The 15,401-nt window shown below is 45.5% G+C and overlaps 1 protein-coding gene across 1 annotated transcript in view; it reads left to right on the top strand.

Annotated features, from left to right (window-relative positions):
- sf3b3 (splicing factor 3b, subunit 3) overlaps positions 1-15,401 on the top strand; it is a 132,622-nt gene that overhangs the window by 48,834 nt on the left and 68,387 nt on the right. The window contains exons 17-18 of the mRNA XM_056281478.1: positions 512-634; positions 10,593-10,747. Coding sequence (XP_056137453.1) covers positions 512-634; positions 10,593-10,747 — 278 coding nt within the window. The remainder of the gene's footprint in view (positions 1-511; positions 635-10,592; positions 10,748-15,401) is intronic.

Here is a 15,401-nt window from a genome sequence, read left to right as displayed (position 1 = left end):
CTGAAAGTTGAAATGAAACTCAAATGATTGATAGCAGTTGATCAAAAACATATCACTTAAATCTGAGCAAACATAAATAAATGGATTGAAAGAAGAACTTCATTAATCCCAGAAGCAAATTGTTAAAGTAGCAGGACACTTACGATGCAGCACAGGCACGACACAACTCCAAATGCGGGGGGGGGGGGGTAGCAGCTACTGTTAAGATGCCAACCAGATATATTCTCTTACAAATGGAAGTTGATAAACATTGGTTTTTTAAAAACTGGTAGATCTGATGCTGAATATAATTTTACTAAGACTACTAATGTCAGCTGCTTGTTTTTAGTCAATAGGACACATGAGTGTGCCATCTTGCTTGCCCTACGGAAATGAATTCCAGTTGTCAGAAACCACCGGACGACTGTAAAAGTTGAGCTCTGATTATGGCCTTTACATGGAACAGTGTGAGAAGTCAAGGAGCTGAAAATACAATAAAAAAAAGTATTTGTGTGTGTGACCTCCTTCTCAGAACGGTGTGCTGCTCAGGACTGTTCTGGACCCAGTGACTGGTGACCTTTCTGACACTAGAACACGCTACCTGGGGTCACGACCTGTCAAACTCTTCAGAGTGAAGATGCAGGGACAAGAAGCTGTAAGTCATCAAAATCATTCCACATCTGGTTGTTTGCCACACACACATTTGTATTCATGTTTCGTCATGCAAGATTGGTACCAGATTTTATCATGTTTTAAACTGAAAGCATGGCAGACCTCCATTTTCTTGATACTTTTCAAATAATCTACATATCCTTCTTTAGGTGAAAAAAATAATTGATTTCCTGGGGTCCTTTCATAACACTGAAAAGTCAAGTTTATTTGTGTAGCCCTAAATCGCAGTTACAATGTCAGAGGACTTTACATTCACACAGTGAAAACGGCTGGAAGCGAGGGCACGCAAATTACCTTCAAATAAGTATTGTAATGAAAGCATACAACGTTTAAATAGGTGATGATAAAATACAGTTCAATAAAATTGTCATGCACAGCCCAACTCTCTAATACAGTGTAACCGAAAGCTGGGAAGAACGGGTAAACCAGTCTTCACATTTTGTGATGCCATGCCACAATATGTAATATTGTGTTGTTTATTTCACAAGGTATAATCTCACCTTGATTTTGGTGTGTATTTGTGTGTGTGTGTGTGTGCGCGATTTAATAGGGGACATCAGTTAACCACTCTACAGTTTGTTGTACCATGCCAAAGTAATATCGGCGAATGTAATGTAATTTTGTTTTAAACAGGAAATAGCCAAATTTGCAGCTCAGGAATCAGGAACAATTTATTGTCATTTCTTAGATGTACTTTCATGCACAAAGAAATGAAATTTCATTTCCCCTCGCCCACAGCAGTGTAACACAAAAAAACACACATCCAAAATTTCCCAAAAATGACTTCACCAAAAACAGGCTTCCTCAGTTCGTGCCTTTCTGACTAGACCAAGCTAGCTAGAAAGGCACGAACTGAGGAAGCCTCTTGGATGAGAGGCGAAACATCTTCACGGATATATACCAAGTCCAGTTGCACTTGATTCAACTTCTTTGGATAACCATGACCTGGATGAATGAGAACATTCACAGACATGTTAACAACACAGTCCACCCTGCAATGCAGTCCAAAAAAAAAAAAAAAAAAAAAATCCTCTGTCCAGAGAAAAAACTCCAGCCAGAATGACTGTCGGAAATGCTGGTATGCAAGGGCTAGCAGTTAGCTTAGCCCGCCCCGCCTCCACGCCCTGCCAGACCTCCCTCGGCGCTTCCTCCCTGGCACATCTCCAGGCAGGGGCCATGGTCCCTGGGCCCATCGGACGAAGCAGACCAAGCTCTCCAAGCCGATCCAACGCCAGCTCTCCCTGCCAGACACCCTCAACATGCGTCCCCCGCACTCCACACAACGACGCAGACGCAGACAAAAACACTGCACAGTCGAAGCTAGGCGAGGCCACCGTCTCGGTGTTTTCTCGGGTACAGCTCCAGGCAGGGCCATACAGCTCCGGCAAGGGCCATAAGCTCTCTCGGACGATCCAACGCCAGCTCTCCCAGCCATCAAAAAAAAAAAAAAAAATCGACGAAAAAAAACCTTCACACGAAGACACAAACTTAGACGCCGACAAAGATACTGCATGGGTCAGGCCTCCGCAAACGTGAGTTCGCGCCGCCATCTTCCCTCATCATCGATGGTATTCACTCGACAGCAATGTTACATTCTTCAAAAAAGCATGTGGTTTGAAAATAAGAATCGTCTTGTCGTCCAATGAGTCACCTTTCAACTAGCTGGAACATTCACCTGTGTTGAATGTAAAGTAATCTTTAGAGTGTGGCGGACACCAGGGGCTATGCCTCTCACCCAGCAGGACTGTGAGCTGGGGGCGTAGTTTACGTTCCCAGGCTGACCGGTGCAGGGTTGTTCCTGCTGCAGTTGGTTTTTGGAGTTGAGGAATAAACATCAAACTCGCCTTGGTCTCCTGTGTTTTTCCTCATTACTGCCACATTGGTGACCCCGAATTGAACATGTTTGGAGCAGAAGATGTGTGTGAATCCACTTCGGCCACGCCGCCCCAACTCTCACAGCCGGCCGTTCTCGCCGCGGCTGTGAAACTCCCAGAGTTCTGGCAGAGCGACCCAGCCTCGTGGTTCCAGCATGTCGAGCCGCTGTTCCACCTGCGTGGAATCTCCGCGGACGACTCCAGATACTATTTGGTCGTCGCTGCGCTGGACCAGCAGTCCACACGCCGGGCCATGCAGCTGTTGCGCGCCCCTCCGCAACATGATAAATACGTCGCCCTCAAACATCTTCTGCTCCGGAGGTACAGTCTATCTACCACAGAGAGGGCAGATAGAATCCTTTCCCTATCCGGTTTGGGCGATGGGACGGCTGTGGATCTCATGGACAATATGCTGTCGCTGCTAGGCTCAGACAAAGGTGGGTTCCTTTTCCCGCACGTTTTCCTGTGCCAGCTTCTGTCTCCTGTGTGCGCGGCTTTGGCTAACTCCCCGTGTCTGGCCGCTGGTGACTGCCGAGGTTTGGCTGAGGAGGCCGATCGGGTCCTGCTGGCTACCAGACGGTTGGTTCTCTGTGCAGAGTGGCATCGGAGCCTCTACAGCCGACGTCGGAGGACGCGGACCCGGCAGTGGTGGCTGAAGTGACTGCCCGGAGACGGCGCGGGAGAGGCCTCTGTTTCTTCCACCAGCGGTTCGACGGCAAAGTGAGGCGCTGCGTCCCTCCGTGCACGTTTGAGGCGGCGGGAAACTCCGGGGCCAGCGCTCAGTAGCAGCTGTGGGCGCTGGCGGACGTAGTGAGCTGCTCTTCATTAAGGACACGATGTCAGGAAGACGGTTTCTGGTGGACTCAGGCTCGCAAAAGAGCCTACTCCCTCCTGCTAAGACAGACAGGTCGGCTGAAGGCAGCGGCCCACAGTTAAGTGCAGCTAACGGTTCGTCCATTGCGACATTTGGCACAAGGTTGGTGACTGTTTGCTTCCACGGACGCCATTTTGAGTGGGACTTTGTAGTGGCCGCCATCACGGTTCCTATTATCGGCGCGGATTTTCTGTGTGCTAATGGTCTGCTGGTTGATGTTGCAAACCGCCGTTTAATTGATGCTGTGTCTTTCGCCACTGTTCCGTGCGAGACAGGGGGAGCCGGGCCGTTAACACATGCTAACTTTTTAGCATTAGGTGCGCTTGCTGGCGGATTTTCCATCGGTGACTACACCTGCCTTTTCCACCGCGGTTATTAAACACGGGGTACAACATTTCATTCCCACTCTGGGACCGCCAGTTTTTGCGCGCGCACGGCGCCTCAACACGGTAAAATTGGCTATTGCTAAGGAGGAGTTCGCCATCATGGAGCGTCTGGGTATAGTGAGGCGTTCCAACAGCTTGTGGGCCTCGCCGCTTCACATGGTGCCCAAGGCGGATGGGTCGTGGCGGCCTTGTCGCAATTTTCGCCGCCTGAACAACGTCACCGCAAATGACCGCTATCCCATCCCACACATACAGGACTTTTCCATACGCCTGGCAGGTACCACTATTTTCTCTGAGGTGGACCTGGTGCGCGGCTATCATCAGGTTCCCGTGCGGGCAGAGGACGTGCCCAAGACCGCAGTGATCACCCCGTTTGGGCTTTTTGAGTTCATGCGCATGCCTTTTGGCTTGAAGGGGGCAGCGCAAACCTTTCAGAGGCTGATGGACTCGGTGTTGCGTGACCTTGCTTTCGTGTTCATTTATCTCGACGACATATTAGCACCTGGCGCACCTGAAACAGGTTTTCCGTCGTCTGGACGAACACGGCCTGATAGTCAACCCGGCCAAGTGTCAGTTTGGACTGCCGGTGATTGACTTCTTGGGTCACTGCATTTCGCCGCAAGGCGCGGTCCCGTTGCCTTCTAAGGTGCAAGCGGTGGCGGAATTTCCCCGCCCAGTCTCTGTTAAGGCATTGCAGGAATTCTTGGGCATGGTGAATTTCTATAACCGTTTCCTCCCTCGCGCTGCCCACCTCTTTCAGCCACTTTACGAAGCTCTGCGGCTTAAGAATGCTAACGACCCTGTCGACTGGACTCCCGAACAGGTCCAGGCCTTTGACGGAGCTAAGTGCGCCCTGGCTAACGCTGCCCTCCTCGCCCATCCCACACCCACGGTGTCCATAGCTTTAACAACCGATGCGTCTGACATAGCTGTGGGGGCTGTGGTTGAACAGCGTGTGGCGAATGCGTGGCAGCCACTCGCATTTTTTAGCCGCAAACTGCGGGATAGCGAGCGCAAGTACAGCGTTTTTGACCGGGAGTTGCTGGCACTGCACCTTGCAACCCGGCATTTCCGCTTCCTGCTGGAGGGTCGCCCACTCACGGCTTATGTGGATCATAAGCCGCTGACTTGCCATGTCCAAGGTGACTGAGCCGTGGTCTGCTCGTCAACAGCGCCACCTAGCGGCCATCTCCGAGTTCACAACGGACATTCAGCATGTGGCCAGGAAGTCCAACCCTGTTGCTGATTGTCTGTCGCGTGTGCTTGTGTGTCCTGTGCACCTCGGTGTGGATTTCTCCGCTATGGCTGCCGACCAGCCTAGCGACCCGGACGTCCTTGCCCTTAGGTCAACGCGTACCGGCCTCAAGCTGGAGGACGCTGTGATGCAGGAAGGCAGTCCTGCCCTCCTCTGCGATGTCTCCACCGGCCGTCCCCGCCCCGTTGTTCCAGTGGCCTGGCGCCGTCGAGTTTTCGGTTCGATTCACTCCCTCTCGCACCCTGGAGTTCGGGCGTCGGTGAAGTTGGTCGGTTCCAAGTTCGTCTGGCCTGGCCTCCGCAAGGACGTAAAGGGGTGGGCAGCTGCATGTGTGGCGTGCCAGCGCGCTAAGGTCCACCAGCACACTAAATCGCCCCTCGAACCGTTTCCGATCCCGGCCAGACGTTTCGACCACGTGCATGTGGACCTGGTGGGCCCTCTGCCTTCTTCACAGGGTTTTACGCACCTGCTCACAATGGTAGATCGGACCACCAGGTGGCCAGAGGCTGTCCCTCTATCCTCCACAACATCCTCGGATGTTGCACGCGCTTTTCTTTCTCCAAACATGGAGAAAGCAGCCGCTTTCTCTGCACCAAGGGTGTGCTGACAGCAGCGGAAGGGTCAGTTGTAGTCGAAACACAAGTCATATGCAAAACATGTGAGTAGTACATGATGTCTAACTAGAAACAAGTGGCTCTGTTTGTCTCAGTACAAAGGTTACAGCAGAACCTGTATAAGCTTGTATTTTTCCATTACAGTGCTCATCCAGTCTTTACAGCCATTCTCCAGCATTTTCTGTTTTTCTTTACACAGCCAGTTTGATGCGTCTCTCCACAGCCCAAAATTATGGAGAATATATAAAAAACTTTGTGCATGCACACTACTATACAGTACTGCTGTTGTTTAGAGGGTGCTGTCTGACTTTTGGTTGCTCCGCTGATTAGCTTCTCTCTCGTGTTGGCATCACACTTCGGGACAAATGAGTCATATGTAACCCTGGGTTACATAGTAAAAAAAAAAAAGAAAAAAAAGAAATAATAATAGTTTGTAAATAACCATTAAAAAAAGATATGGCCATCCAAAATAGTGATAAAAGAACCTAATGCAATTCTAGCATAAAAAAATTAATACATGAATGAATAAACCCTTTGAAGGCAGTAGACAATGGAGAGAAAAAAACCCTTGATTTAAGTGACTGAGCTGTGTTTTCATGGGTTAAAATGATTATAATAAAAGAAAATGTAGTGCGAATTGTGGAACTTACCAGTCACTATAAATATAAGTTGAAAGAAGAAGGGCAAGCAGGTCACAGATGAATCCAGTATCCGACTAACAGGAGTTTGATTCCAATGACAACACACACAAAAAAGGCCTTGAAAATAAGGCCAAACAACATATTAGCAGCGTATCTAAAATAATTACGTTCACTTAAAGGTTTGTATAAATCTTACTTGTGGTCATTTTAAGACAGCATGCATTGTGAACATTAACATGTATGACACTTGCAAATTTCCATATAATCTAAATAAACCATCTTAAAGTCCATATGAGTTGTGTTTTTGTTCTCATGCATTCAGCATCACTATAGTTTGATTAAACTACATTTAGCTTATTCAGTTTACTGTTTACAGTTCACATTGCTGTCTTTGGAATCCGTATGGTAAACAGACACAGCTAGCAGTAATCACTGCCACTCCAACACACTGTCACATCAGGTAGAAAAAAAGGTGCGCGAAGTTCACCACCGAAAACCACAGGCCACCCGCAGACCATAGCTACAACGATAAACCCCACCCCTCCTCGACATGTCAATCTCGACACGTCACAAGCAACGCCGACACACGCTATGCTACGAAGCTAGCAGGTGCTCTTTGGTGCAGCTAGTCAGAACATCACTTCTCACAACACCATTCTCATTTTAAATACCCAATGCTAGCCATTTATTTATTAAATGGAGACTCACCTAGGGAAATGTTTCAAAGTACAGTGCTCAACTGAACTTGCTGTGAGGGGAAATTTTTGTGGTTAGTTAGGGGTGAAAAAAATGGGAAAATGTTGCTAATATTTACTAATTTTTCAAAATTCTTCTAGTTCTTTCAAATCACTGTCACTTCTCGATCAAATATCTATAAATTCGTTTTAAATTCACTCGTAGGTTACGTCAAAATAATTTAGCTTATTCAAAGAAATTTTCACTCGTCCATTGTCAATTTGGCTCGTCTCAAAAAGGAAGGCTGCTCCTGATTGTCCATCTGTCAAAGGAAATGAAGGCAGCCCTACCGTCTGACTGGCAAACTCGGCCAACTCCTAACATGCATCACCATTCTCATTTGCTTACAAATCCCTCTGGGAACTTATCTTTATATTGATTGGGAATTCCACAATTCACACTATATTTTCTTATTTCTTTTATTATAATCATTTTCACCCATGACCTAGCTTAGTCACTTAACATCAAGTTTTTTTTTCATCGTCTGTATTGCCTTCAAATGGCTTATCTTCATGTAATTTTTTTATGCTAGAATTGCATAAGATTGCAGTTTTTTTTTCTTATCATAAATCTGTGTCTTTTGTCGCTATTTTGTGTAACCATATCTTGTTTATTTGTTACTGATTATTTAAAAATTATTATTATTATTATTATTATTTGTTTTTACTATGTAACCCAGGTTTGCACATACAAAATTTTCTCCCCTTCCTGATTGTCATTACTGTACTCCAGGGTAGATTGAAAATCTTTTAGAAATAAATGTAAGGTTGTGATCTGAACTTACTAACAAAACAAAACAAAATCAGGAAGATATGAGCTCCTCCTCCTCTGCTTTTGTGTGCACCCTGACATGCTCACGAACAAAGAAGCCCTCAGTGAAATCCTCAGTTTTAATTGACCAAATTAGAATCACTTCCTTCAATTTCAGATGAAGTCAAATTAGCTTTGTACATGCTTTGGGATGTAATTAGCCAAATGTTAATGCAGTTACAACACTAAATCATTAGAAGTGTGCAGTTGAGGTATTTTAGTTTTCCATTTTCAATATGTTGTTGGAAATGAGTAGCCTCTTGTTTTTAATTGGATTTTGCTGGATCCTATATCAACTGAACTTGAGTATGATTGACTGTATTTTTATTTAAAGCTCCTATATTTTCAAAAATGGGGTCTTGGCATTTATTGAGCAATATTAAAAGTTTATGTGTTGGGTGATATTTAAGTTGGTGCTACTTCCCTTTTCATTGGTCTTGTATCAGGAAAAAATTACCAGACATAACAAGCTTGTCAGAATTGTCCCTAGATACTATGTCATAGCAGGGCCATTGTGAAATCAGCTATTCTTGACTTTGTAAATTGTATGAACTTGCCCCTGGTAAGCATCTCTTGAGAGTCAGGTACCAGCCATTATGTTGCTTATCATAGAAAGTTGAATCAATTCATCTGGACACAATGTTTAGTGGGAGAAATGTTTCATCACTCTTCCAAGTGACCTCTTCAGTCTCAGCTGACTACAGGTGTCCCCCAAATTTATAAACGGCACAGTTGCACAGCGACCGAAACCAGCGATTGGTTTCATATGCAAATTGACTAGAGGTATAATGGCCATGTGTACTATTCACAGAGGATTGGGGACTAGTTTGTAAGGATGGCAACAGATGTACTCTTAGCGCCACCCCCTGATTCAGGGATGGTCATTCCCTCCTCACATAGATGGCCTCTTTGGCTCCCCATTCAAACCATCGTTCTTCCCTAGCAAACATGTGCACATTCTCATCCTTGAAAGAGTGGCCACTGGCCTTTAGATGGGTGTAGACTGCAGACTCCTGGCCCAACGCATTATTTCTTCTGTGTTGTGCCATCCTCTTTGCAGGTGTCTGTTTGGTTCCCCTGATGTACAAGTCACGGCAAGCCTCCCGGCACATAACAGCGTATACTATATTGCTCTGTTTATGCCGGGGGACCTGATTCTTGGGGTGGACCAATTTCTGCACAGCATGTTTTGGGGTTTGAAAGCAACTGAGACATGGTGTTTGGAAAATATACACATATGGAATCACCACTGGTTTACACTTAGGCAGCTCTTTGATCAGCTGGTGCACTGTTTGGGTGTCTTCCTGGCTTTGACAAATGCCCAGTTAGGATAACCACACTTAACCAGGGCCTGTTTAATATGAGATATCTCCCCTTCCTTGGCGTCTTTGGTGGTGGGGACGTCAGCTCGGTAGTACAGCGTCCTGATGACTCCTAGTTTGTGCTACAGTGAATGATGAGAGTCAGACCTTAAGTACTGATCAGTATGCGTTGGTTTACAGTAAACATCAACAATCAAATATCCCCCATTACCATTGCACTTTCACAGTCTAAGAAGGCTAACCTGTCATTTTTCGCATCCTCCCTGGTGAATTTGATGTGGTTGTCCACAGTTGATGTGGTCGGTGAAATGCGGTATGTCCTGAGATTTAATTTTAACCCAGGTGTCCTCCACATATCTGAACCAATGGCTCAGTGATGTCCGTGGATAGGACATCGGAGCCCTCTTGTCCACTTCTTCCACATACAAGTTGGCCATTATAAGTGAAACTGAGGAACCCATAGTACACACATGCTTCCGCCTATAGCACTGCCCCTGTATGTGAAGTACATGGAGTTTGAGGAGCAGACACACGTTTGCCATCTTACGATGCTGTGATTGCAACTATTCCCCAATCCTCTGTGAATAATACACAGCCATTTTAAATCTAGTTAATGGCTCACGCCAGTATGCATATAAAACCCAATTGTTGGTTTCGGTCGTTATGCAACTGTATTGTTTACAGGGTTGGGGGATACCTGCAGTCAGTTGAGACTGAGGAGGTCACTTGGATGAGTGGTGAAACGGGTCTCCCACTAAACGTGTCCAGATGAACTGATTCAACTTTTTGTGATTTCATTACCTGAATTATTGAGCGTGCATAAAGACATTATATTTCTTACTTAAGAACTATGAGCTTAGAGAAAATTGACAAGTGACTTGGAACAAGACAAATTAACAAGTAAATCTGACCACGAGACCTGCCATTTCTGGCTGTCAGTCAGCAAACACATCTTTGCGTGGGCTTTGAAAGGAGGAAGGAGGAACATTTTTGTTCTCGATTCATGGCAGAAATGGCTCGGACCAGTTGCTTGTCTTTGTGTTATTTGTAAAAGGGTAGTTTACACATTTTTATCATATTAGTTGTTTACTTTTACTTTGTTTTGAGAAAGGAAGTCATATCTGCTCTGTTTTTGTCCTTGTTTAAAAACATATACAGTCTCTCCATCCCTCTATTCCATTGCTCAGACAACTACGAACCTTAATATGTACATTTTTTTAAAACCTGAATATAACATCCACAGAAGAGGTTTAGAATTCTTAATTTTGCAGGGTGTTTTCGATCAAATTTAGTCCCTCTTTCCTCCGACCCCCCTTTCTCCCCCAAGAAATATGTCCATGTTTGGCCTGGCCAAACAATTTTGTTACTCTTTTCTGTCCTAACATTTGTTTCTGCTTCTCTTCCTCACCATCTGTCTGTCTCTTTGTTAGGTGCTGGCCATGTCCAGTCGTTCCTGGCTGAGCTACTCCTACCAGTCTCGTTTTCACCTGACCCCTTTGTCTTATGAAACTCTGGAGTATGCATCTGGCTTTGCCTCAGAACAATGCCCAGAGGGAATTGTGGCCATCTCCACCAACACACTGAGGTATGGATACATACTGGTGCAGACATCAATGCCCCACAACTGATGGCATGGTTCCTATGTAGATCTGGACAGTCCAGAAAAGCAAAAAGAAAAGAGAATTTCCATGTCATCTGGTTTGTTATTTGTTTTAGGAAGGGTGTACAATAGTGATTTTAAAAGTGGTCAGTGAACACCCAAACAGTGAATAACAACACACAACAGATCAGTAGTCAGACATGCCAACCTAAAAAAACAACAAAAACAAAACAAACAACAAAAAAACCAACAACATGCAATAGGATCAAGATCACCTGTACAACGCGTCAGCTCCCCCTAAAAATTTGGTTTGTTTTGGTCAGCCCTCCCATGTTAAAAACCGATTTTCCCTGGTCTCGTTATCTGCTAATTCAGCACCAGTTTTAAGCTGCCTGGCACATCAACTTGTATGCCCAATACCTTGCCACATAACAATAGTGGGGAGGATTTATTCAGCCGTTTTCTTCTTCTTTTTTTTTAAACAATGTATTTATTGAGACCCCCCCCACACACACACACAAAAATAAGATACAATACAAACAGCATCAAACATCAACCGCACCCCCCCTTCCCTTCAAATTGTCCATAATAAAAGGGGGGGACGGGACGAAATTTTTTAAGTACAAGAGATAGACATACTAACAGGTTAATGCATACAGTATATTACGTGATGTTGCAGTGTACTCAGCCCTTTTCTGGTTTACCCAAACTTTGAGTGGTTTACAGAACCATACAAAAGCCCTAGGCCCCCACCAGAGCCAGCAAATGCGCAGGACCACCTGCAACGGAAGCAGCAGAGAGCACGACCACCCCTCAAAGCCCAATCCCATAGACACCCACAAGGACGACCCCAGTCCCTTCCCCACATATGATCCCAAAACCAGGCTCCAGAGGATAGCCGCGCCCCCCGTCCCCAGCAACCCAAGCCATCCCAAGCACAGCCAACAGCCTCAGGGAACACCCAAGACCTGGGCCGGATTATCAATATACCGTGCATCCGGAAAGTATTCACACCCCTTCACTTCCCCCACATTTTGTTATGTTACAGCCTTATTCCAAAATGGATTAAATTCCTTTTTTTTCTCATCAATCTACATACAATACCCCATAATGACAAAGCAAAAAAGGTTTTGTAGAAATTTTTGCAAATTTTTTAAAAAATAAAAAACTGAAATATTGCATGTACATAAGTATTCACACCCTTTACTCAGTACTTGGTTGAGGCACCCTTGGCAGCGATTACAGCCTCAAGTCTTCTTGGGTATGAAGCTACAAGCTTGGCACACCTATATTTGGGGTATTTCTCCCATTCTTCTCTGCAGATCCTCTCGAGCTCTGTGAGGTTAGATGGGGAGCGTCGCTGCACAGCTATTTTCAGGTCTTTCCAGAAATGTTCAGTGGGGTTCAAGTCTGGGCTCCGGCTGGGCCACTCAAGGACATTCACAGACTTGTCCCGAAGCCACTTCTTCGTTGTCTTGGCTATGTGCTTTGGGTAGTTGTCGTGTTGAAAGGTAAACCTTCGCCCCAGTCTGAGGTCCTGAGCGCTCTGGAGCAGGTTTTCATCAAGGATCTCTCTGTACTTTGCTCCATTCATCTTTCCCTCGATCCTGACTAGTCTCCCAGTTCCTGCTGCTGAAAAATATCCCCACAGCATGATGCTGCCACCACCATGCTTCACTGTAGGGATGGTATTAGCAAGGTGATAAGAGGTGCCTGGTTTCCTCCGGACGTGACGTTTGGCATTCAGGCCAAAGAGTTCAATCTAGGTTTCATCAGACCAGAGAATCTTGTTTCTCATGGTCTGAGAGTCCTTTAGGCGCTTTCTGGCAAACTCCAAGCAGGCTGTCATGTGCCTTTTACTGAGCAGGGGCTTCCATCTGGCCACTCTACCATAAAGGCCTGATTGGTGGAGTGCTGCAGAGATGGTTGTCCTTCTGGAAGGTTCTCCCATTTCCACAGAGGAACGCTGGAGCTCTGTCAGAGTGACCATCGGGTTCTTGGTCACCTCCCTGGCCAAGGCCCTTCTCCCCCGATTGCTCAGTTTGGCTGGGCGGCCAGCTCTAGGAAGAGTCCTGGTGGATCCAAACTTCTTCCATTTACAAATGATGGAGACCACTGTGCTCTTCGGGACCTTCAAAGCTGTAGACATTTTTTTGTACCCTTCCCCAGATCTGTGCCTCGATGCAATCCTGTCTCAAAGGTCCACAGACAATTCCTTTGACTTCATGGCTTGGTTTCTGCTCTGACATGCACTGTCAACAGTGGGACCTTATATAGACAGGTGTGTACCTTTCCAAATCATGTCCAATCAATTGAATTTACTACAGGTGGACTCCAATCAAGATGTAGAAACATCTCAAGGATGATCAGTGGAAACAGGATGAACCTGAGCTAAATTTTGAGTGTCATAGCAAAGGGTGTGAATACTTATGTACAGTGGGGAGAACAAGTATTTGATACACTGCCGATTTGCAGGTTTCCCCACTTACAAAGCATGTAGAGGTCTGTAATTTTTATCATAAGTACACTTCAACTGTGAGAGACGGAATCTAAAACAAAAATCCAGAAAATCACATTGTATGATTTTTAAGTAATTAATTTGCTTTTTATTGCATGACATAAGTATTTGATACATCAGAAAAACAGAACTTAATATTTGGTAAAGAAACCTTTGTTTGCAATTACAGAGATGAGACGTTTCCTGTAGTTCTTGACCAGGTTTGCACACACTGCAGCAGGGATTTTGGCCCACTCCTCCATACAAATCTTCTCCAGATACTTCAGATTTCGGGGCTGACGCTGGGCAACACGGACTTTCATCCCCCTCCAAAGATTTTCTATTGGGTTCAGGTCTGGAGACTGGCTAGGCCACTCCAGGACCTTGAGATGCTTCTTACGGAGCCACTGCTTAGTTGCCCTGGCTGTGTGTTTCGGGTCGTTGTCATGCTGGAAGACCCAGCCACGACCCATCTTCAATGCTCTTATTGAGGGAAGGAGGATGGTGGCCAAGATCTTGCGATACACGGCCCCATCCATCCTCCCCTCAATAAGGTGCAGTCATCCGGTCCCCTTTGCAGAAAAGCTTCCCCAAAGAATGATGTTTCCACCTCCATGCTTCATGGTTGGGATGGTGTTCTTGGGGTTGTACTCATCCTTCTTCTTCCTCCAAACACGGCGAGTGGAGTTTATACCAAAAAGCTCTATTTTGGTCTCATCAGACCACATGACCTTCTCCCATTCCTCCTCTGGGTCATCCGGGCCTGGACATGCGCTGGCTTGAGCAGGGGGACCTTGCATGCGCTGCAGGAATTTAATCCATGACGGCGTCATGTGTTACTAATGGTTTTCTTTGAGACTGTGGTCCCAGCTCTCTTCAGGTCATTGACCAGGTCCTGCCGTGTAGTTCTGGGCTGATCCCTCACCTTTCTCATGATCATTGATGCCCCACGAGGTGAGATCTTGCATGGAGCCCCAGACCGAGGGAGATTGACCGTCATCTTGAACTTCTTCCATTTTCTAATAATTGCGCCAGCATTTGTTGCCTTCTCACCAAGCTGCTTGCCTATTGTCCTGTAGCCCATCCCAGCCTTGTGCAGGTCTACAATTTTGTCCCTAATGTCCTTAGACAGCTCTCTGGTCTTGGCCACTGTGGAGAGGTTGGAGTCTGATTGATTGAGTGTGTGGACAGGTGTCTTTTATACAGGTAACGAGTTCAAACAGGTGCAATTAATACAGGTAATGAGTGGAGAACAGGAGGGCTTCTTAAAGAAAAACTAACAGGTCTGTGATAGCCGGAATTCTTACTGGTTGGTAGGTGATCAAATACTTATTTCATGCAATAAAATGCAAATTAATTATTTAAAAATCATACAATGTGATTTTCTGGATTTTTGTTTTAGATTCCGTCTCTCACAGTTGAAGTGTACCTATGATAAAAATTACAGATGTCTACATGCTTTGTAAGTGGGAAAACCTGCAAAATCGGCAGTGTATCAAATACTTGTTCTCCCCACTGTACATGCAATACTCCAGTTTTTTATTTTTAATACATTTGCAAAAATTTCTACAAAACCTTTTTCACTTTGTCATTATGGGGTATTGTGTGTAGATTGATGAGAAAAAAAAGGAATTTAATCCATTTTGGAATAAGGCTGTAACATAACAAAATGTGGGGAAAGTGAAGGGGTGTGAATACTTTCCGGATGCACTGTGTGGCGTCAGGCGAGTGCCCAGGGGCACCAGCCAATTTGCCGTGCTAGGGGGCACCAAATGATTAAGATAATGACAAGACTTTTAAAATATTTAAAATATGTTTTAAAATATTTGTCATCTTTTCTGTGCATCTTGCAGCACCACAGATGCATGGATGGTGGCAAGGAGAAAGAGACACTTGTTTATTTCAGTAACTAGTGCAGAGCCCATTCGGATGTAATCACCCCTCCGACCATGGTGTGCATTTTAATCACAGAGTGGCACTGTTCGTCTGGTTGCCACAGGGCAGACAGACAGGGATTCCTTCCATTTTAGTTAGATAATAATAGTAGTACACTTTATTGCTGATATAAAATAGATTGTCCCGTGTCTCTGCAGTCATCCTCGGAACGGCAAGTCCCTCTAAGACATTGTTCATGTTATGAAT

The sequence above is a fragment of the Lampris incognitus genome, chromosome 6 (genome assembly GCF_029633865.1).
Source record: "Lampris incognitus isolate fLamInc1 chromosome 6, fLamInc1.hap2, whole genome shotgun sequence".
NCBI classification, from domain to species: domain Eukaryota; kingdom Metazoa; phylum Chordata; class Actinopteri; order Lampriformes; family Lampridae; genus Lampris; species Lampris incognitus.
The sequence above is the reverse complement of the archived record's forward strand: the minus strand, read 5'-3'. Positions and strand labels throughout refer to the sequence as shown.